Below are 24,403 nucleotides of genomic sequence, written 5' to 3'. Positions count from 1 at the left end.
GTAAGGCTGTTGGGGCCAGATACATGCTGGCCCCAACCTCCCCTACCCCACCTAGGTCTTTTTGTCATGTGTTGGAGCACAAGTGCAGCAGCATGCCTGGGGACAAATAGCAGCTGCACAAATATGTGCCGCTATTTGTCCGTGGGAAATGCATGCTCTTACACATGCATGCTCGAAGGGCTGTATCACTTGTGTCTTTTTGCTGGCACTTAGCTCCTCAATGTAGAAGAGTAAATGTTGTCCAAATCATTTGTTTTCACTGTCAGTGGCTTTATAACAATATTTGAAAGCAAACAGCTACCATACCTAAGCATTATACAGTGTAACATGTACCTTGACATAATGCATGAGCACTTCTGTTAGCCAGTTTGCTGCCATCAAGCTGTGTGCTATAAATAAGACTCTCTTCATTGTATGCACAAGAGCCATCACTGCTTACAATGGGAAGATGTTCAACTTTAAGAATCAAACCTACATTATTAAATTCTTTGGTTACAGCATTCGATTCATCGTTTACAGTTTCTGGAATTAAAAATACATAGACTTATTTCAGAATAAAACCTGAAAAAATATGCATAGGATTAATACATCAACAAACATAAGATGCGGGTCACAATACTTCCATCCTGATAATCATATTCCTAGCTCTGCTTTATTACTACTATTATTTTGCATTTGCATGGCAAGTAAGGAGTATGTACTAGTTTCCAGACAGAAGGCCAATATTTGCACAGAGTCGTCACCAAGCATTATTAAACTAAATGTGTCCATCTCTTCCTAGGCACAAGAATTTGCTGCAGACATCTGAAGAATCTGAGAAATGGGTCATTTACACACTGCAAACAAGATTCTGGTCTCAGTTATGGAAGTGTTAATGTGGAGTAATTATTAACTTGCACAGAGTTGTTCTAGACATTGCCACTGTAATTGTGATCAGAATTGGTTGAGTGTCAGTTATGGAGGAGGAGCAGGAATATAAACAACTGCAGATTGGTTTATCTGGGTAAACTAAATTAATTTCTCTTGTAAAGTCACTGAAATGAATGGAGTTGCACCAGTGTTGAATTTGACTCAGTAGGAAGGATTCCCCAGTACAAGCTGATATTGCTAGTTAAGTGCTGCTGACATAATACTTCTCTCTCCCACCTCTCTAATTACATTGCCTATCACTTCCTTGAGTCCCTTCACCAGCTTCTCTTTACATCAGTTTTCCCATTACCCTTACTTCACCTCATCTTTAAAACCCTTTCTCTCTCAGACCTCAGTCATTTCTTTTCCTCCAATGACTTCTCCTTCTCTGACTTCAATGATTCCTTCTCTCTCTCCACTTCTCATCTTCCCCATGCAGTCTCATATGTTTGGTCTAGTTCCATTTGATGAACACGCTCACTGGTTAATCTCTCCTGTCACTTTGGAAGTGACAAGCCCAAGACAACCTCTTACCTGCTTGTATTTGTTCCTGGCCTCTCCATGTGGCTGTTGTTTCTGTTGAGTAAGGCTCTTCTATAGTGCTGTATCTGGGTTTTTCAGTGGCTGAGGTACCCAGCATAATTTGTTTGAATGTGTGTTGTTCTAAATGTTTTTCTTCGGCACCAAATGCATCTGGCATGGTTTGATCATTTTTCTGTACTGCATGACCTCTTCTGTCAGGAGAATGAACAGCAAGCTCATTAGTGTAGCCCTCATTTTCAAAGGCTTTGCACTGAAATGTGCTCTCTGTAAGATTCTCATAGGCTAGTTTCATATGCTGGCATTCACACCTTTTGGAGTTCACTGTGTCCCATTCCTTGACCAGGGATATTAGTTTCTTAATGGGGGTGGCTGAGTCTTTACTTTTGGATTTCTTTTTCAATTTGCTTCTTATGCCCTTCTTCCTTGGAGGACTCCCTGAATGGTTACAATAGCTGGAATTCACTTGATTGTCTGTAGACTGATGATGCCCTGCAGGCTTAAATCTTCGCTTTGTCCCTCTCATCTGTGAGATTATTCTGGCATACATGTCATTTTCTCCTTTCTTGTCCTGCTTTTCTTTCAAGTCTTTTATTTTATTCCAAGTATTTCCATAGCATTTACTGAAATCCACAGCAGTATATGAATGTTCCTAAAAATGATGTGAAAAGTTGTTTTAAAATTATTCTTCATGATGATACCAAATGAAGGCAAAGTTTGGCCTTCCCTAAAAATTCCTATATTACCATTAGCTGGGTTAGGCTATTTTCTGAATAAAATAGCATAAAGATGAAGTACCCAAGGTGTCTTTTAGTTAGTGGAAATTGGATACTGGTAATTCTGAGTACCTATTGGTGTGTCCAGATGAGTGACACTGCAGACCCATCTGCAGTACCACACAATGCACATGCAAGCATTTCCTGTGCTGCTACTTTGCAGCACAGGGTGTTTTCTTTAGCCCAGGAGATGCCAGGATAAAAAAAAAACCATGCCAAAAAAAGTGGGACAGCACACATTGTGGCAGCACATGCCACTCAAAACTGGAGCCTGGCCAACTGGAGCCAAACTGCAGCTGCTGGCCAGGCTCCGTCCTGCAGAAGAGCCATGGCTGCAGCTCTCCAAGGCCCCCAGGACCAAAGGTAAGGCTGCTGGGGTGAGCACAGTTGCTGGCCCTAGCCTCCCCTACCCAGCTCAGGCTAGCCCACCATGCGTCAGAGTGCACATGGCATGGGCAGTCCCCGGGACAAGTAACAGCGGCACAAAGTGTGCTGCTGTTACTTGACTGCAGGGAAAAAGACATTCCTGCTCGTGAGAATGCATCCTATCTGTCCAGAAGTGATTTTTGACTTTTTTTCATTTGCGGACCACTTTGGAAATTTTGAATGGAGGTGCAGACCCCTTTGAATTGTAAGTATTAGTATTCACATACTTTTGATTTATCATAGTCATCTTTAATGGATCCGTTAGACATAGTCTGCAGACACCCAGGGATCTGCGGACCACAGGTTGAAAAGCGCTGGTCTAGACCTAGTAGGGATCATACAGTGAAACTTGCTGGTGGCACTGATCCGCATGCATTTAGAACCCAGCCTCACCAGTGCTGAGATAAACATCTTAGGGCATTTATACATATACTTTTTGTTGCGTGACGCACTGGAGATCTGCCACTTTGGAGCAGACTCGATTAATCGAATCTGCTTCGCACATGAGCTGAGGCGAACTGTGATGTGCCACATGCAATTGTATAAGTGCCAAAATGTGTGTCAGCGCACAGAAAATGGCAGTGGTGCACTTTTGAATTAAAGCACCTCCGATGTTCAAAAGCACGCCACTTCCATTTTCTCAGTGCTGCAGCACATTTTGCTGTTTATACAACTGCAAGCCTCATAGCACTTGCATATGTAAAAATGCCCTCAAGGCCTAGTCTCTCTTTTGAAGTGCTTCACTGCTCTGTGGAATGATCAACAACACTTCATGGCCTTGAATATCCAGGGCCAAGGAGTTATGTAATCTGGATCCAAATCAGTTCCTTCACAAAATCCCAGCAGAAGTTGGACTAGTGTGGATGGGATACCATTAAAACAAATCCTAGTTACTGTGGTAACTGAAGCTCTCTATTCTCAAGTGGTCTTGCATGCTCTTGCTGGTTCTAGCCAGCAGTACAACCTCAGGAAGGCAAGCTGAGAAGTTTGAATCAAAGAAGGATGCAGGATTGCCTTTACTTAAAAAGCATCAAACTTTAATAAATCAAAGGAGCAGATAAGTTATGTGGACATACGTAGATATGTTAACAGAAGCAGAGCATCAATGCAACCTGAGCATTAATAGGAGGGAGTTCTATGACCCTTGGTTACTGCTAGACTCACTAAGGGATAACATGAAGTCCTCTCAAATGGAATAACATAAGGTCCTCTCAAAAAAGAAGAAAGAGGCATATACACAATGGAAACTAGGAACAGTCCTTAAGGAGGACTATATGACAATGGTCCACTTATGTAGGGAGAAGATTAAGAAAGCTAAAGCGGTGACTGAATTCAAGGTAGCAACAGGAGTCAACGATAATAAGAAGTCCTTCAGGTATGTAGGAAACAGAAGGAAAACAAATGGGAGTGCGGGGCCCCTGCTGAACACCTCTGGACAGCTGGTAACCAACACCCAGTAGAAAACCAAACTCCTGAATGCCCACTTTGCTCCAGTTTTTCACTGGACCAAGGGGAAGAACATGCAAGATAAGGTTCATATGGGGCATGGTGGGAATGACAGCCTTCCAACTGTTGATGCTAAGCTGGTGTGTAACTGGAAAAGCTAGACATTTATAAGTTAGCAGGACCAGATGAACTTCACCCAAGAGTGTTGAAGGAGCTGACTGAAGTCATTGCAGACCCCTGGCAAATCTTTTTTAAAAATCGTGGTGCTCAAGGGAGATCCCTGAGGATTGGAAGAGGGCCAACATGGTGCCCATCATCAAGAAGGGGAAGAGGGAGGACCCGGGCAACTATAGGCCAATCAACCTAATTTCTACCCCAGGAAAAATCCTAGAAAAACTCAAGGAGTCTTATGTGCAACTCACTCATAGAGGGTAGGATTCTGAACAACAGCCAGCATGGCTTTGTCACAGGCAGGTCCTGTTTTACCAATCTCATCTCCTTCTATGACCAGGTATCTCGCAATCTGGACATGGGAGAGGAGGTTGACATTATATACCTAGACTTCCAAAAGGCCTTTGATCTAGTATCCCATGATATCCTCATGAGAAAATTGGAAGATTGTGGGCTTAACTGCTCAATGGTTCAGTGGATGGGAAACTGGCTGCGAGGTAGGATCCAGAGAGTTCTTATGAATGGATTTGTATCATCCTGGCAAGAAATGGCCAGTGGTATCCCTCCAGGGTCCGTGCTTGGTCCAGTGCTTTTCAACATCTTTATCAATGATTTGAAAGTGTGGGTGAAGAGCTCACTGGCCAAGTTTGTGGACAACATCAAGTTATGGGGGAGTGTGGTCATGCCTGCAGATAGGCTGCAGGCACAGGTAGACCTTGACAGACTGGAGAGGTGGGCGAATCAGAACCAGATGAAGTTCAACGCTGAGAAGTGTAAAGTGCTCCATCTGGGGGCAAATAATCCCCATCATACCTACAGGCTCAGTGGCGACAATTTGACTTGCACCACAGCCAAAAGGGACCTAGGGGCAATAGTTGACCATTGCATGAACATGAGCTGTCAATGCGATGCTGTAGCCAGCAGGGCAAACAACACTCTGGCGTGCATCAATTGATGCATCTCATGTAAAACCAAGGAAGTGATTCTTCCACTGTACTCAGCACTAGTGAGATCACAGATGGAGTACTGCATCCAGTTCTGGGCACACTTCAACAAGGATGTGGAAAAAACTTGAGAGGGTCCAGAGAAGAGCCACCCATATGACCAGAGACTTACAAGGCAGACTATACAAGGAGAGACTGAGGGACTTGGGCCTCTCCAGCCCAAACAAGAGAAGGCTGAGAGGGGACTTGGTAGCAGCTTACCACTACATCAGGGGAATACATGAAAAGCTCGGGGAACAACTGGGCACCCATGGGGAAGACCAGGTATAATGGATACAAACTCTTGGAAGACCTCTTCAGGCTCAATTCTAGGAAAAACTCCTTCAGTCAGGGTGTCCAGATTGTGGAATAAACTCCCTCCAGAAGTGGTGCAATCACCTACCCTGGAAATCTTCAAGAGGGGACTGGATGGTCACCTCACTGGGCTCACCTGACCCCCAGTTGTCTTCCTGCCTAGTGCAGAGGGGCTGGACCCGATGGTCTTGCGAGGTCCCTTCCAGCCCCTAACAATGTATGAATCTATGTTTCACTGCACATTTAATCTACCCTGAAAGGCATTAAGAATATATATCTTTTACACTGAACCTCTAAAAAGACCACAAAAACTGCAGGTAATTTCCTAAATACCCAGTACTACATTTCTGCTTAAAAAAATGCCAAGTCCCCTTAATATGTTGTGCATGAGGGCCAGCTTTGCCCAGGAGAAAATTAGGTTTTTGTAAAGAAAACAAAATAAGTTGTAGAATTTGGATGCAACTTATACATGATTTTTATCTAACTTGTTTATATAATGATGTAAGACATCTTTGGCCCTGAGAAATACAGTGGGAGTGAGATCAGATAGCAAAGCATGCAACTCAAAGATGTAGTTGCAGTTAAAAAGGACATCTGCAATGATGGTGGGAACACAAGAGCATTCTTGCTAAGGCTACATTAACTTTGTTAGCACTAAGCTGAGATCCAATGCTGGGGGACATTCCATGGGTACTGGAAAAATATTAAACATCCCTCTGAGAAAAAAATCACTGTATGAGAGGGTGGGAATATCTAAATATTTTACAGCTGTCAGGTGAAGCTTGTGCTGCAAAAAGTGTTGTAAAGGTTCACCTTGATCAAGCACAATGGCAAGCTGAGAGAATGGGCACTCTGTCCACAGGCTGGATGTAGGGATCGGGATCCTAATGCCTTCCTTACAGAGGAAGCCTGAAATATGCCTGTTTTTATGGTTTCAAGATGTAAAACAAAGACATAGGGAATAGCCTTACCCAATGCCCCTTAGACAACTCTGCATCAAACTTGATCACTATAACTGAAGCAAGACCTGGACTGGGAACTCAAACACTGCAACATTTCAGTTCAAAACACTTGAACTACCTAAAACTGCAATAATTAACTGAAAATGACCGAGATTTTATTTTTCGTATTGTGCAGGGGTTCCTTCTATATGTTTACAGAAGTTAAGCAAAAGGCCTATCATCTTACTCTCTGTTATTATTAAAAAACCTGTAGTTTTATATTTAAAATATATAGACATTATTTGTAGTGGTAGTGTTGGAATGATATCGTAGCCATTATGGTCCAGGAAATGTGTGAGAGGCAAGGATATTTTGAGGGGTTATATCTTTTACTGGACCAGCTGCATGGCAAGGAGTGACTTTTAGATAAGATTTCAAACAAAAGTTGCTCTTCCTTTATGCCTGTCTAAAATCTCCCCATTATGCAATTGGTCCAGTAAAAGATATAAACTCCTTAAAAAATTCCTTGCCTTTTGCATCATTCTCAGTGAATTTTTTGTTGGCATCGTGATGCAAGTAGATTCTTGAATACTCCTGCACTTGTGGAATGAGGAGGCCCTGTCATAGAGAGGTTTGCAGGACTCTTAGTTTTGTGGGTAATTTTCACTGAGCATAACAAATGTCCCTATCCTAAGCTTATTCAGAACAAGTTAATGTTGGCACCTTTCTTATCTGACTTGATTTTTAAAGTTCATTAGTGAAATGTATTCCAGAAAAACATGACTTACTTCTTTTGGGTCTTTGCTTAACTCATGCTCCTTATCCCAAGTTACAATATCTAATCTTTTAAATGGAAAAGCTTCACTGGGAATTTCATGTTTTTTCCATAATCTGCAAATGAATATTTTAAAGTTTTATTATTTGTAAACACTGGGAAACATTTTCCAAAGACAGTACCCATGTCAACCTGGGATCAGGAGCTCCCAGGCCTCTAGTCATCAGAAGGTTACATGTGCATTCTAATAATTTTTATATGATTTATATATGATTTTTAATTATACAAGAATCCAAATTATACCAATAATAAATATTGGTGACAGACAAACAAAATTGAAAATGTCTACTTGTGTCAAAGATTTCTTAAATCTTATTTAACAGCTACACAGGAGGCATACAAACAGTGCCGGCCCACGGGTGACATCCCAAGGGGCGTCAGTGCTGACTGAAGCTGCATGGCCCGGTGTGGTGCCGCACTGAGCTGCACCAGTCCCGCGACAGGTGGCACAAGTGACACCGGCTCTGAGGCAATTGGGGCCAAGCTGCACTGCCGGGGGCTCTAGCTGCAGTGTGCCCTGAGCACCCCATGGTTGCTGCTGCTGCAGAATTGAGTTGTGAGCTCAGCAGGGGGTCTGGGGCCCTGACGGCCCTGCATGGGGCACAAGGGCCCTGTGAGGAGGCATGTGCCCTGTTGGGGGAAGCTGTGGGCCCTGCAGTGGAGGCAGTATTTGTGCTGTTTGGCGGGGGGGGGCTGTACCCTGTGAGGGGGCAGGGGACCCACCCCTCCTGAGCAGCCCCCACACCCACAGTTCCCCCACAATCCACATACAACACCCACATCTCCAAGCCATCCCCACAAACCCCTCACCCACATACCCAGCCACAAACTCCAAACCTTTGCATAAGCCCCATACCCCCCCAAACCCCATCCCCACCCACAAATTCCCCCACCCTCCCCTCCAAATTGCTTTACACTTGTAAATATATCAATAAAATATTGCCTAACGTTGCCCAAATATATCAATAAACCATTGCCCTCTCTATGCATTGCCCTGGCCCCTGGCCCTCCAGCCAGTTAGTGACCCATTTGACTGTGTAGGTGTCGATTTTGTGACCTGGTCATAGAAGGCCACCAGGTCGGTCTGACAGGGAGTCAGACTTGATGATCTGGTCAGGTCCCTTCTGACCCTACAAACTATGAAACTATATAGTGGCATTTCATTTTAATAGCAGAAGAACACTATTTGGAGTATTTTAATGAGAGGATTTAGGTTTCTTATCAGAGAATTTGCCATTCATAAACAGGGAACAACAGGATCTCTGCTGGTGAGACAAGTGGAGAGACCTATGCAGAGGAGCCTATCCAGGGCCAGTGCTGGGGACCCAGCTGGATGGCAGACAAGGTTGCTGACCTCTTGGCTATTTGGGCCAAGAGGACACGCTTTAATAGTTCAAAGCGGGCACATCTTCTGGGCAATAGCTGCCTAGATGGCAGAGCGGGGGCACCCCATCCAGGTCTCGCAGGGGAGCAGCCTTGGGGCTGCAGGTCCAAGGGTGTGGATGTTGTCGCCAGTAGCAAGTCACAGCCAGGCGGCAGCCCCCACTGCCAGACTGCTGCAGTGGATAGAGGGTGCAGGGGCCACTCCAAGTTAGGGCTGCTTCAGGAGTCCAGCTGGCACAAGGGGTAGTGTCTCCAGATACCAAGTGGCCAGTCCTCAGAAGCTCTTGACTATCTGTACACTCAATTACCTGGCTAACTAGTAGCCCCTTGTGGGGCTACTGAATGAGTGGTACAACTAAATTCTTGGGAGAACTAAATCAAAAACAGGATAGGAGTGTCATGTTGGTCAAAGGTTCAAAACGTGAAAATAAGTGCACCTGAGGGGGACACCGAGCAAAGCCTCCTAGGCCACGCCCACTGGTCCTCAGCGGCATCCAAGGAGCTGGTGAACACCGTCCACTGGTGCTTTGCCTGGAAACATGCAAAGACATATAAGCGGAATGTGGCCTCACAGTCCCTGGGCACCTTCCTGGCCACAGCCTCCTTCCTGGTCATGTACAGAGCCCACTATGCCAGGGCCAGGAGGACGTTGACCAGGAGGTCCTGGTTTCATAGGTACTTGATGAGGCTCCAGTTTCATAGGTATGAAACCTAGTTTCATAGATACTGGATGAGGCTGCAGATGGGGTGCCCAAACATAAAAAGGTGGGGAGTGAAGTTCAACGAAAAACTCAGGAAGAGGTTCTGGAGGTGCAGTTGGAGAGGCTGCAGCCTGGCACATTTGAGTGTCATGTGCATCAGGGTCTCCCTATACCTGCAGAAGGGGCAGGAGCCCAGGGTGTCTGTGAAGCTTGCCATATACATGCTCATGGCAACGGCTCCATGGAGGAACTGCCAGCTAAGGTCCCCAGTGACTCGTGAGATGAAGGTGGAGAACAGGCTCAGCCACTGGGGCACCCCAGCTACGCTCTCACCGAGCAGGTCCTGCCACTTGGTGTCTGGATGGGACGCAAGGGCAGCATGGTGGATCATGCAGCGCACGAGTTTGTAGAGGTGGTGGCGATGGATGATTGAGAAGCGGACTGGTTTGATGTCCTCCAGTTGGCTCAGGTGGTGGAGTGGGGACTGCTGCAAGGCCTGGTGAGGCGCTGGCCCCACAACAAATCCTGTGGGCTGCAGGACATGGAGGGAGGGAAGTGGGGACTGCCATCACGCAGGACCTGGTTGACCAAAGGCAAGAGGCTCAGGAGGTAAGGCAAATTTCACCACCTGGACTAGGCAGCACGTCGCATGAGTCGTGGGTAAACCTATGCATCAGGCCAGCATAGCGGGGTCCACCCACACCTGCCTATTGTAGTCCAGGAGGTCTCCGATATGGGTGACACTCCCCCGTACACTCCATGGGACCAGCTTCTGTTGCAACCAGGGTGCCTGCGCTGTCAGCACCTCTAGCTGGAGGTTCCAGAGGAGGGCTCAATAAGCAGGTCGGCACCTTGGGTGGGCATTGCAGGTACATTGCAGGAGGCAGAAACCAGAGGAGGTCCTGGTAAAACTCTGGTAGTCCTCGCACATCCTACAGGAAGTCCCACAGTCTGAGGAGCTGCCAGTTATACTGGAGCTCCTGGAAGTGGTGAAGGAAGGTGGCCCCATGCTGCGTGGCTACTGACACCATACAGCAGTCACTGCAAGGCCTGAAGACTGAATGTTAGGACCTGGCTCCACAGGTAAACCGGGTCCTGGCCGCCCTCTCACAAGGGAAGGCTCAGGACTTCTGCAGCAACCCAGTGCCATCCTGGCCAGAAAAACTCCAGCACTCATTTCTGGAGTCTGGCCAGAACCTCGGGGGACACTGGCAGGGTGTGGAAGTTTATGCTCTGGTATCACAGGACCAGCTGGTTCAAAACCAGCACTCTCCTATGCAGGGAGAGAAACTGTAGCAGCCCTACCTATGCTTGGAGTTGCTCCACCACTCTTGCCTCCAGCTGGCGCCAGTTCTCCAGTGGGGAGAAGTTCATGGGGGACAGGTAGACCCCCATGTAGAGCAATGAGCCCGCACTCCAGCAGATCCCATGGAGCATGGGGGAGTGAGCCCACCTGCCACCTGTCACCCATCAGGCCAAAGCTTTTGACCCAGTTGACCTGGGCAGAGAAGGCTGCCAAGTACAACACCTGGCAGGCCTCCACCCACGCCAGGTTGCCTGAGTCCTGGACTGTGATAAGCACATCAACAGCATACGCTGATAGGACCAACCACACCGCTGGCTCCCAGAGGACCAACCACGCCACTCATCTCTGCAGGAGGACAAGGAAGGGCTCCAAGGCCAAGGTATACAGCTAGCCTCACAGCGGGCAGCCTTGACACACCCCTCACCTGAACGGGATGGGCTCTGTTGTCAGGGTCCAGTTGAGCTTGACCAAACACTCTGCAGAGGTGCAAAGCACCTGTGCGGCCTGCATGAAAAAAGGCCCAAAGCCAAAGACCTGCAGTGTGTTTGTGAAGTACCCAGGATCCACCTTATTGAATGCCTTCTCCTGGTCCAGGGAAAGGAGGGCAAAAGGCAGGCCCTCCCAGCGCGCCAATGCCAGGAGGTCCCAAACCAGGTACAGGTTGTCAAAGATGGAACATCCAGGCACCGTGTACGTCTGGTCAGGATGGATCATATCCACCAGCAAGGACCACAGATGCAGTGAGACGGCCTTTGCTGCCATCTTTTAGTCCATGCAGAGGGACACAGGACACCAGTTCCTCAGGTTGCGGAGGTCCCTTTTCTTCAGCAGGAGGATCAACATGGCCCTCCAGCACAACAAGAGGAGCTCCCCACTTCCTTCATATTTGGCCAAGACTGCAGCAAAGTCCAGGCCAAGGACATCCCAGAAGGCCTGGTAGAACTCCATGGTCAGTCTGGCGATGCCCGGTGCCTTGCTGCCAGGCATCAGGTGAAGGGTGACGAAGAACTCAGCCAGGGTGAGAAGAGCCTCCAGCCAGTCTCAGTCACCCACGGTGACCTACGGGAGTCCCTCCCACAAGGTCCGACAGGCTTCAGTATTGGTCAGATCCAGGGAGAAGAGTTCTTCATAGAAGGCTCGCGTGCACTGGTGCATCTCACCTGGATCGGTGAAGGGGGTTCCATTGCCCACCAGAAGGCAGGTGATGTACTTCTTGACCCCTCACTTCCTCTCCAGGGCATAGAAGAAGTGGGAGCCGTGGTCCATCTCCCAGAAGAGCTGAAAGCACGAGTGGACAAATGCACTGCGGGCACAGTGGTCATCCAGAACGCGAAGCTCTTCCCACCTCTCCCGACACTCTCCACAGAGGGAAGGGTTGGTAGGGTTGGTGACCAGGCACCTCTCCAGCTCCAGCGCTTCCTGCTCAAGATGCTCTTGGACCACCTCCCTCTGCTGGGTGTGCTCCTGGCTGGAGCTGTGGCAAAAGAGCCAGGTGCACACCTCCCCCACATCCCACCATCTCTGAGCTGAGGCGAAAGCTGCCCGTTGCAGCTGCCAGACCAGGCAGAACTCCAAGAAGGCCTCCCTGTAGCCCACATCCTCTAGCAGATTGGCACTGAATACCAGTAGACCAACCCGGATGCCCAGGTCCCAGCATGGCCTGGGCCCAGACAAGGTGATGATTGTTGAAGAGAGTAGGCCAGACACCGGAGGCCACCAGGGAGTACTCCATCAGGCTCTCCCCAAGGATGCCCATGGTGGCCTGGTTCTGCTCCCTGCTTGGCCAGTCCCACAGGTCCAGGGTTACGTTAAAGTCCCCTCTAAGGACCAGGCACTCGCAAGGGTTGAAGGTGTTGATGTATGTGGCTGCCTGGCGGAAGAAGTCTGCCAACTCTGGGTCCTTCTCAGGGATATACACATTCAGAAAGTTCAGGACTAGCCCCTGCACTTGGATCTTGAGGTGCAGCAGGCACTACCTCAACATCCTGGATAACTTCTGGTTGCAGGCCTGGGGAGAACAACCCTATAAGAGGTGGCCAAAAGGTGACTAAAAAAGACCCTGCCTCCCCACTTGAGTTTCCAGTTAGGTTCATTGGATGGAATTTTCAGGGTCTCCTGCAAGAATACCATGGGGTACCCCTCCTTATGAAGAAAGGAGAGCACCTGGCATCTCTGGAGATCCTTCCTGCAGCCATGGACGTTGAGGGTCGCGATCTTAAACAATCTTATGGCTGGGGGTATGAAGTAAACAGTATGGCAGGTGCCTCGCACACCTCAACAATTGGTGTGGGGCACACTGGCTCATGCAGCATCCTCCCATAAGCATAGAGGGTGTCTAGGAAACTGTGAGCCTGCCTATAAATCTGGGTGTTGCAGATTTTGGGCCCCTTGCCTTCTCCCGCCAGTGCCCTCGCAGTGGCAAGGATGCTGTCAAAATCTCTCCAGCAGTACAAGGTGAGCTGCACCTTGCTGGCAGACCACGAGGTATACTCACAGTCAAGAAATGCAAGTAGCTCACCCCTGGGGACCTCAGGGATCAAGAGGTCCACAGGCTCCACAGAGCCTGCTGGTTCTTGGGCATCCTCCTCCCAGTCCTGGGGCTCAGCAGGCTCCTTAGGCAACGTCTGAACCCCCTAGTCCACTAAGACCCCAAACTCTGTCATTCAGGGGACCCCACCTCGCCCCCTCTGGGGTGGGCTAGTGGCAAGGCTTTCCTGGGAGGGAGGTGGAGGAGACCCATCATGCACTGGGGTGGCATCGGTGTCTGCTTTGGGGTCCTGGGAGAGAGGATCTTTCCCCTCAGGACTCACCAGGGTGAACCACAGGGCTCCCCCCCCCGCCCCCAGATCATTGGAGGGGGAGGGCTTTGCTACCAGACCTACCGTTGGGTCAGCCTCAGTGCTCATGATCTCAGGGGGCAGGTCCTGGCTAGCAGAGTGGGGGGTTCTCCTCCATGGGCTCTTGCTTGGGACTGGCCAGTAGCCCCAAAGCCTCCTCCACTGGGATTACCCATTTGAGCTTTTCTTGGGGTGAGGTGTTGGGCGCATCAGGGGAGGCCTCTGGAAGCTGAGCTGCTCTTTTTCCCCATGTGGTGGTCTTGGGAGGCGGAGGGGGGTCCTCCACTTCAGAGGGCTCCAGCTGTGTCTGGGCCTTCCATTTGGCTTTGCGCCCAGAAGGGACCTGCACCCATTCAGCCATGGGGTGGTTCTTGGGTGGACAAACTCCAGCAGAAGAAGGTAGGGGTTGGGGGAGTGGGGCAGTTGCAGTGGGGGCTTGGCTGGGGGGGTCTATTCCCTCTCTCCCCTCAGCTGCTGCCTCCCTCCCTGGGATCCAAATTTGGTTGGGGGCCCAGGTCCCGAGCTCAGAGGGGGGCTAGGCATTGTGGCTGGGGTGCCAGGGGGGCCTGACGGGGAAGGGGCACCAGTAGGACCTGCAGCTGTCCTCCCCACCTGGCTCATGGGGCACTTGTGATGTAAGTGCCCTGGGGAATGGCACTGGAAAAACCACGTCTCCCAGTATATAAAACACCCTCACCAGGGCTCCCTGAAAAGGAATCATAAGGCATGCCTTGGCCTCCAGCCTTACTCCTGCTGACAGCTGAATCATGACCTGGCAGCAGAATGAGCGCACATGGCAGAGGCCGGCGTCTTGGCACCCCAATGAGAGGGCCACCACCAGGGAGATAACCCTTCCCAGGGTTTGGAGCTGGGGGAGCAGGGCCCAACTAGAGATATAGGGTGGGATGGAGCTACTCTGGTACCCAGCTCTTCTAGGGGCTTGAGGGGGACGTATTTTTCCTCTACCACAAGCCCCTTCTCCACTGCTTTTTCTGCGACAGCCGCCAAAGCAAGGCAAAAAAAACCCTTGCCATGAAAGCAGGAGACTGTTATGATCTTGGGGGCCCCCACCACCTGAGCCAGGGACTGTACCCAGATCTCAAAGTACAGGTTTACCCACTCAGGTAGTTTGCACTTCACCCCGTGCCTGTGGGTGAGTGCCAGAAAGGGGGCCCTGCTGCCCAAGCTGGAAGGGCCGGCGGTGGAGGGTCCAGGCCCTGTGGCTACAAGTTGCCCCACAGCCACCTGTGCATAGCTGTGGTTCCCCTACTGGGGGGCTGGCTTAGTGGGGCAAGAGCTAGGGACAGGCTGAGTGGCTGTGCTGGCTGGCATAGCGCACCTGGTCCCTTCAGGTGCCAGTGGTCTAGGCTTGGGGGCGGGGCCTTTGCCCTTCCCACCCCCAGTTGAGGAGGAGCCCTTCCCACTGCCCTTGCCCTGGGTCTCTGATGGTGGTGGGGCCTGCCAGGGGAGACCCTTTGGCCCTGCTGGTTTCCTATTAGAATCCTGCTTGCCCCCACAGTGGGAGTTACAGGCTTGTCTGCCCCTGGAGGGTGGGAGTTGTAGGGACATGAGGCCACTCAGGGGCATGGCTGCAATTTGTCCCTATAGTGGGGGCTGCAGGAAGTTCTGTGGGGGCATCTGCTCCCCCAGAAGGCTTCTGCCCTGCCATTATTTCACATGAGGGAGAGGGAAACCAATAAAGAAGAACAAAAAATACAGCAGGGCTGGTGAATCCAATAGGGACAGGCTGGGGCTGTGGGGGGAAGGGGAAAGGGGCTGAAGCTCAATGAGCTACAGCCCCACAGGAAACAAGGTGGGCTATGCCTGGGGAAGGTGAGGGGAGGGGAACAGACACACAAGGGCTAGGGAGACTCAAGCTGGATTACTCAGCCACATAACAAACACCAGGGCAGGGGGTGTGGACCACAGAACTTACCACACAAGGGCAAAACACACAAGGGAAGCTGCTGAGGCAGGTGTAAAAAGATGGCTGGAGCAGCGGAGGGCCTTCATTTGTTGAAGCTCAGTCCAGGAGCCCCTCAGTCCTCCAGCCAGGCACTCAGCAGCAGGGCAGCAAGTAGGAAACAAAGCACAGGATCAGAGGCAGCTGTGAGGGAGTGCAGAAGCAGTACATTAGGGAAGTAATCCAGTGCAGGTGCGGTGCAGGGCAGTGCAGGCAGGGGGCAGCAGCAGAAATGCTGGGAAGACTGGTGCTGCCGCTGGCCCCAGCCTACAGTGGCAGTCTGCTGAAACCCGGTGCACAGCTCTGGGATCCCGCACCCCCTGGGAAGAGCTGGGGACTTGAAACAGGAGCTGGGGAATCAAACCAGGGGCTGGGGAATCCCTGCCAGGCAACCTGGCTCCACAGGGAGCAGAGATCCATACCAGGGTCTCCTCCCTGCTGCTGCCTGCCCTGTGCAGCTCCAAATCTCTGCTCCTTGTGGAGCCAGGTCACGTGACAGGGACCAGCATAGATTTGGCCGAAATGAAACAGGACAGTGATCTAAAACATCAAAATGAATCACTGTCCTCCAAAATGACCAAATCGAAACACAGCCATTTTGCACAGCCCTACTAGACAGGTGGGTGGGCCAACAATGGGACTGGCCTCGAGACAGCCCCTGTCACAGTGGCTTAGAGATTCCTTTTATTCCTAATATGCTGGGCATGTCTAAACATTCAGTAATGCACAGTACCTACTGCACATTAGATTTAGCACTTGCAAAAGGAACTACTAAAATAAATGCACAGTAGGCTGCCCTACTGCGCGATAGAGCAGTGGCGTGCTTTTTTTGTGACAGTTAATGCACAGTAGACTAATACTACCGTGCATTAGCATAATAGCACAGTTTTTGCCATGATGCTGTAATGCACAGTCAATCCATCTACTGCACATTAAGTGTCTCATGTAGATGCTCCCACTGATACTTCTTACCTCGGTCATCGGTTTTTCTTTCTGTCCTCCTGCTTCTCTTACTTATTTTCTATAATTCCTAACTTCTCATTTATATTTATTACTACAATTTTCTCCTTTTTTACATTTGTTATATATGGATTTTGTTAGAAACATCTTTAGAATTGCTTTCACTTCCCCTCTGGGCTACAGGGTGTTCCCCTTTATGTATCAATACTATCATCTGTTTAGAATTGGTGCTAAGTAGCATGGCTGAGCTTAATCAATTATATTAGACCTTGAAATGCCAAGATTGGCAACCCAGCCAGAGCCTGTATATTAATATTTCTTGTCATTATCAAACTAAAAGAAATGTTTTTGCAAAAGTTAGATGTCTGTCTGAACTAACTGAGGTCCCTCTGAGGCCCCACCATTTTTTCCATATATGCTTCTTATTCTCATAGTTGATGTATCTGTTCTCTCCTCCCCTCAGCCTTCTTTCTACCTGCTGAAACCAAATGCAGAGACATTATACTATAAAATGCAGACAAACATACTTCCTACCTGTATGCATCACACTGATACAGTGCCTCTAGTAGAGAAGGGATTCTGTATTCCTCTACTTCTTGACAAAATAGGGCCCATTCTCTGAAAAGTTTTATAAATAAACTGAAGTATGCAGTCAAATACAATAGTCATCTTCAACAAATAATAGCCAATTTGTGAAATTGTTTAGGGTCATCTTTGCAGTAACTGGTAATGAAAAAGTGCTTTTCCTTAGGTAAGTCATTTTTTCTTTTTGATATTGGCACGGCAACACTTTAACACATGAAAAAAGAGAGCAGTATTTTTAAAATACTCACCAATTAGGATTAGAGTTTTCAGGAGAAGGGGCAGGGATGACATGGCAGTGTCTTAATTTGGATACCCAAAAAATGAAAAGTGAAAGCCTGAATCCATTTAAGTTAACAATAAAACTTTGGGTCTAATCAAGCCAAAACTTCTTCCCTCTATCTAAAACCCTTATCCCTAGTTATCTATTGTTAAAAATTGTCTGCAATTATTTCCATATGCAAGAAAGGCTGCATAGCTTTTCTGCAAACTTTGACCCTCAGCCACAGGGTGGAGGAAGGAACACAGGCATGACTAAGGTAAACCCATTCTTTGAGGGCTTAAGCCACAGGCACTATCTCAATGGGTGTCACTCACCAAAACAAGGTATTTAGAGCAGGGGTTGGCAGCCAACAGCACATGGGCCAGACCTGACCTACCAAGCAATCAGATCACAAAGCTGGGACTTCAGTGTAGGGTACATATGCAAAACTTTTGCAGGGGATCATCATGGCTGGGGAGCAGTGGTGGTACTAGTGGCCAGGTAGGAAAGGGTAGCCCACCTTCAGAGCTAGCTCTGTTAAAATGGCCCACTGCTCCATTTTGGTTGCAAATGCCTGGTCTAAAGTAAAATGATGACTTGTTCCAACAATACAATATGTGTATTAACAAGCACTAAAGAAAGAGTCTTGCTTTCATTCTTTAGGCTAGCATCACTATGCCAATCAAAAAAACTATACATAAAATCAGTGGTTCCCAACTTCAGGGCCCAACCCAAATCAGGGTTGCGGAGAGTCCGCCCCTTGCTCCACCCCTCCTGCCTGCAGGGCTTTCCTGGTGTACAGTTTGCATGGCTCTCGCCACCACTGCCCCCTGTGATCCAGGCCTGGCCTGGGCTCCACTGGCTCTGCCAGGCATGAGTGAGTCAGTGGCATGGGCGGGAGTCACAACCCAGATTTAGGGTCATAGCAAAAAAAGGTTGGGAGCCACTGCCTTAAATGACATGTATGTACTTTCCCCAGAGATATCTTACATAAAAAAACTATGGAGGTGCATGAATTGTCTTTTCTTACTTAAATTCAGCTGGTAAAAACAGCTCGCCAAGTCTAATGAAGTTGAGAACATGTCGAAATATTTGTCCATCTCCGTGGATTAGGAGGCTCTGGCCATATGTAATCCAATACACTTTTTTGCCATTTGACAGCAACTGTGGACACTACAGAAATAAATAAATATTAGGCTTTAAGAGGATCCTAGTGTGAACATTTCCTGATAGCAAATTTCCTCTCTTATCTTTCCAAATTCCTTCATATCAAACATTAGAGCATTTCTCCTTTCAGCCATGCAAGGCTGCACATACCTACATCTCAAGAAAATTGTTAGCATACTATGAAATTTTTCTTGTTAGTGGGAACCCCTAGATTAGTGGGGGTGAGCCTTTTGAGAAAATGTGCCACATGTAAGCCATTCACCCTCCAGGGGCGTGTCCACACATGCAGGCATGTGCTCTTGCAGCAATTCAAATAGGAGCAGCAAATTTGAGCTGGGGATTTTTGCCTCAGTGCACATGCCCAGGCATACACTTTACCGTGGGGCAAGTTGTGCCACTTGGGGCAAAATAACCCTGCCCAGCTCCTCCCGGATTTGCAGCCAGGGGGAGCTAGAGCCTGGGGCTAGCACCTGTGCTGGTCCCACCACTATAAAAACCTGCCCTGGCTCTGGCCAGGAAGGTGCCCAGGGACTGCAGGTCTGTGTTCCTTTCAGTCGTCTGTGCATGGTTTTGGGCAGACCACCAGTGAGTGGTATCCACCAAGTCCTTGGATGCCTTTGAGGACCCGTGGGTGCAGCCTGGGGGGCTCTGCTCGGTGTCCCCCTCTGGAACACTTATTTTCATGTTTTGACCCTTTGACCCACATGATACTCCCACCCTGTTTTGGCCTTTGTTGTCCCAAGAAATTTAGTTGCATCTTTCACTCTTTGGCCCCACACAGTAGGGGCTGTTAGTTAGCTGGATGGGCTGTAAGGCCCATGTTAACTTGGAACAAGTTAACAGTGGAAGCTATTCATTAATTGGGTGAATGTCCACCAAAAGATACAAATAGGCAGGAGCTTCTGGGGCCCGGCCAATTGGTATCTGGGGATGCTACCCCTTGTGTCAGATGGACTGCTGAAGCAGCATCCAAAATTCACTTTTTAAAATACCCCCAAATCCATGTTCTTCCACAATTGGAACAAAAGACCACTATATATACACACACACACATATAGATACAGAGAGACAGAGAGAGAGAGAGAGAGAGGGAGATCAGTTGGGCTATGTTTTATTGCTATATTTACAACGTTAAGGCAATTCGGAAGCCTACCAGTGTCTTTATCATTATAATAAAATTAATCCTAAATCTCTGTATGTTTTGATGCTTGCTTTTGGTTTTCTTATTGTATGAGCTGGAGGAAAAGCAAGGGCAATGTTGGACCCCTGCTAAACCAGATGGGGCAACTGACAACTGACGCCCAGGAAAAAGCCAACCTATTAAATATGTACTTTGCATCAGTCTTTCATCAGTCACATGGGATGCCCATGCCTGCTATGGGACAGGGAAATCTGGGTGAGGGGGACCCCCTACCCTCCATAAATGCTGACCTCGTGAAGGAACATCTTGAGAAGCTGGATACCTTCAAGTCAGCTGGCCCTGACAATCTGCACCCCAGGCTACTCAAGGAGATGGCGAGTGTCATAGCCCAGCCCCTGGCACGGATCTTTGAAAACTCCTGGCGCTCTGGTGTAGTGACTGAAGACTGGAAGAAGGCCAATGTGGTGCCGATATTCAAAAAAGGGAGGAGAGTGGATCCGGCTAACTACAGGCCCATTAGCCTGACTTCTATCCTGGGGAAGATCCTAGAAAAGTTTATTAAGGAAGCCATCCTTGAGGGACTGGCCCAAGCTAACATTCTAAGGGATAGCCAGCATGGGTTTGTTGCGGGTAGGTCTTGTTTGACCAATCTCATTTCCTTCTATGACCAGGTGACCTATCACCTGGACAAGGGAGAAGAGGGTGATGTCATATATCTTGACTTCAAAAAAGCTTTTGATCTGGTATCCCATGATCACCTCTTGGCCAAACTGGCCAGTTGTGGCCTTGGCTCCACCACGATCCGCTGGCTGGGAAATTGGCTCCATGGTCGGACCCAGAGGATTGTTATTGATGGCAGTCACTCATTGTGGTGCCCTGTGACCAGTGGGGTCCCTCAAGGCTCTGTCCTGGGACCCATACTGTTCAACATCTTCATTAACGATGTGGACATTGGAGTCAGGAGTGGACTGGCCAAGTTCGCCGATGACACCAAACTTTGGGGCAAAGCATCCACGCCAGAGGACAGGCGGGTGATCCAGGCTGACCTGGACAAGCTCAGCAAATGGGCAGATGAGAACCTCATGGTGTTTAACACCGAAAAATGCAAGGTTCTCTACCTTGGGAGGAAAAACCTGCAGCTTCCTTATAGGCTCGGCAGTGCTACCTTGGTTAGCACTACAGAAGAAAGAGACTTGGGGGTCATCATTGACCACAAGATGAACATGAGCCTGCAATGCGATGCTGCGGCTAGTAAAGCGACCAAAACGCTGGTTTGCATCCATAGATGCTTCTTGAGCAAATCCCGGGACGTCATTCTCCCCTTGTACTCAGCCTTGGTGAGGCCGCAGCTGGAGTATTGCATCCAGTTTTGGGCTTCACAATTCAAAAAGGATGTGGAAAAGCTTGAGAGAGTCCAGAGGAGAGCCACGCACATGATCAGAGGTCAGGAAAACAGATCTTACGATGACAGGCTGAGAGACATGGGACTCTTTAGCCTGGAAAAGCATAGGCTCAGGGGTGATCTGATGGCCACCTATAAATTTATCAAGGGTGACCACCAGGATCTGGGGGAACGTTTGTTCACCAGAGCGCCCCCAAGGGATGACGAGGTCGAACGGTCACAAACTCCTGCAAGACCGTTTCAGGCTGGACATAAGGAAGAATTTCTTTACTGTCCAAGCCCCCAAGGTCTGAAACAGTCTGCCAGCGGAGGTGGTTCAAGCACCTACATTGAACACCTTCAAGAGTAAATTGGATGCTTATCTTGCTGGGATCCTATGACCCCAGCTGACTTCCTGCCCTTTGGGCAGGGGGCTGGACTCGATGATCTCCTGAGGTCCCTTCCAGCCCTAATGTCTATGAAATCTATGAAATGATAGGTATGTGATGGGGGCATGTGGATTTTGCAGGAGTGGGGTGGGAAGGGGAGTGGGAGGGATGTGGGTCAGTGTGTGAGTAGGTGTGGGGGGCTGTCAGGGGGGCTGCTCAGGAGGGGTGTGTCCTCCGCCCCCCACTGGGTGCAGCCCCACCCCCGCACAGGACACGGACTGCACTCCCGCAGGGTCCCAGCCCCTCCTCCCCTGCAGAGGCCACAGCCCCTCTGCAGGGCCCACAACTCACCCCTGCTGTGCTTAGGCCCTGCTGCTGCCTGCTCCCCCACAGCACTGCGCGGCACCCTATCACCACAGAGTCAGTGCGGCCTGTGCCTCTCATTGTGGGACCAGCCTGGCTCACTGAAGCTCTGCACAGGGCCACGCACCTTTCTGCAGCCCCAGGGCTACTTGCACTGTCACCCAGGGGCCGGAGCCACTCACAGGAATCTCCAGGTATCAAATGTTGAGCCCATGCTGAAAACATGCAGTGCAGGGAACACTTTTTTCAGTCACAGCATGCCTCTTGCAGCATCTCAAACTAGTCTGGGATGCTGCAAGAGGTACATGTGCACTCACCTGGACATGCCCCCTGAGTGCCACTCCAATCCCCTTCTGTGGTTAAGCCACAGTAGGGTCAAAACTGCAGGGGAAGTAGCCCCTGCTGAGGCCACAAAGCCTGCCAGCTGTCAAGAAGATCGGTGCAGGGGGAGTCTGGCTTCTGGGGCCCTGCACCTCAGGCTGCTGACAGTCACAGTCTGGACACCCTAGTTGTGAAGTAGTTTTTTCTAATGTTGAGCCTGAAATGAGTCTCAAATGATCTTCCAGGAGTTTGTGACCATTACTCCTAGGTTTCTCCAAGGGTGCCCTGGTGAACAGTTGTTCACCGAGCCCTAGATGTATGCTTCTGATGTAGTGGTAAGCTGCTACCAAGTCCCCTCTAAGCCTTCTCTTTTTCAGGCTAATGAGTCCCAGGTCCCTCAGCCTTTCCTCATATGGCTTGCCATGCAAGTGTCTGATCAAACGAGTGGCCCTTCTCTGGACTCTCTAAAGCTTTACCATGTCCTTGTTAAGGTGCAGAGCCCAGAACTGGACACAGTACTCCAGCTGAGGTCTCACCAGTGCTGAGTAGAGCAGGAGAATCACTTCTTTGCAATGGTTTTGCTGGAGATGCATCAACTGATGCATGCCAGCGTATTGTTGGCCCTGCTGGGTAGGGCTGTGCGAGTCTTTGGACTGTGCATTGTGTCCGGAGAAGCTTTGGTGTCTGAAGCAGCATGCCTGGATTGAAGCACTGGCTTTATTAGGCTTTCCAAAGTGGTTCAGAGCTTCGGAGTTGCTTCAGAGATCCAGCCATAGGGTATAATGGGGAATCAATAAAATATCTATAACTTTGTTATTTTTGTCTGATTTGGATGAAACTTGAAGCAGTGGTAGCCTCTGCTAAGAGCATGAAGCCTGCCAAGTTTCAAGAAGATAGGTGAAGGGGTTTGGGGGCAACTGCACCCCCAACTTATTGAAAGCAAAATTCATGTCATGTGCATGTGTTAAGCCACAGCAGTGTCAAAACTGCCGGGGTAGTAGGCCCTGCTGAGGCCACAAAGCCTGCCAGCTGTCAAGGAGATCGGTGCAGGGGGAGTCCGGCTTCTGGGGCTCTGCACCTCAGGCTGCTGACAGGCAAAACTCATGACATGGGTGACACTTTGTGTGTTCAGGTGCCGCGGGGTGAAGGCTGCAGGCCTGATAGCCCCTGCTGAGGTCACAAAGCCTGCCAGCTATCGAAGAGATAGGTGCAGCAGAGTTTTGGGGCCCTGCATCCCTAGCTGCTGACAGACAAAACTTCTGACATGGGTGCTTGTGCAACTGACTGTCTCTGTCTTGGGGCAGTTGACTGTCTGTATTGATTATTTTCTCTCCTTAGTCTGTGGTTTTGTAGGTGTTAAACCATGCTCATTAAGTTGTTATGTAGTAGCTAGGTCCTGTGTATTGCGCTGGTCCCTGAGTGAATCAAGATTAATTGGTAACCGGTAACACAGTAGTGTAGCAGCCAGGCCTGCAGTAGTCCTCATCCTCCCCTCCCCACACTGCGCCCCAAGACAGACAGCTGCACAAGCACCCATGTCACGAGTTTTGCCTGTGAGCAGCTTGAGGTGCAGTTCCCCTCAAACCCCTGCACCTATCACCTTGAAACTTGTCAGGCTTTGTGGCCTTCCCAGGGGCTACAATCCCTGTAGTTTTGACCTGACTGTGGCTTAACATGTACACGTGACATGAGCTTTGCTTTGAAGAATTTGGGGTGCAGTTCCCCAGAAACCCCTGCACTGATCTTCTTGAAACTTGGCAGGCTTTGTGGCCTCAGCAGAGGTTAGCAAGCCTGCAGTTTTGACCCCACTGTGTCTTAACACGTACACGTGACACAAGTTTTGCTTTCAGGATTTTGGGGTGCAGCTTCACTGACCCCCCCCTGCACCTATCTCCTTGAAATGTGGCAGGCTTTGTTGCCTCAGCAGAGGGCTAGCATCCCTTAAGTTTTGACCCCACTGTGCCTTAACACGTACAAGTGACATGAGTTTTGCTCTCAAGATTTTAGGGTGCAGTTTCTCTGAACCCCCTGCACCTATCTTCTTGAAACTTGGCACGCATCATGCCCCCAGAAGGGGTTACCATTCCTGCAAGTTTCATCTAAATCTGGCCAGAAATGACAAAGTTATAGTCTGTTTCATCCTTCCCCATTATATCCTATGTGCAAAACGTCGAACCGGAACAGCCATTTCAACTCAAAACAAAAGTCAAAACAAAACACTGTTCTGTCAAAACATCAAAATGCTGGTCAAAACAGAATGCTTCTATTTCACACAGCTCTATTAAGCGCCTATGTAAAATTAGTC

The 24,403-nt window shown here is 49.2% G+C and overlaps 1 protein-coding gene across 1 annotated transcript in view; it reads right to left on the bottom strand.

Annotated features, from left to right (window-relative positions):
- Positions 1-24,403, bottom strand: part of KCTD19 (potassium channel tetramerization domain containing 19) — a 92,048-nt gene that overhangs the window by 3,725 nt on the left and 63,920 nt on the right. Inside the window, exons 10-14 of the mRNA XM_090063950.1 lie at positions 18,367-18,509; positions 17,027-17,110; positions 7,296-7,398; positions 1,444-2,101; positions 334-522 (exon numbers count right to left, since the gene is read on the bottom strand). Of these exons, the coding sequence (XP_089920076.1) occupies positions 334-522; positions 1,444-2,101; positions 7,296-7,398; positions 17,027-17,110; positions 18,367-18,509 (1,177 nt within the window). The remainder of the gene's footprint in view (positions 1-333; positions 523-1,443; positions 2,102-7,295; positions 7,399-17,026; positions 17,111-18,366; positions 18,510-24,403) is intronic.

Source organism: Crocodylus siamensis, chromosome 9 (genome assembly GCF_052110815.1).
Source record: "Crocodylus siamensis isolate JL-2025a chromosome 9, ASM5211081v1, whole genome shotgun sequence".
NCBI lineage: Eukaryota > Metazoa > Chordata > Crocodylia > Crocodylidae > Crocodylus > Crocodylus siamensis.
This window is presented reverse-complemented; position numbering and strand designations above follow the sequence as displayed.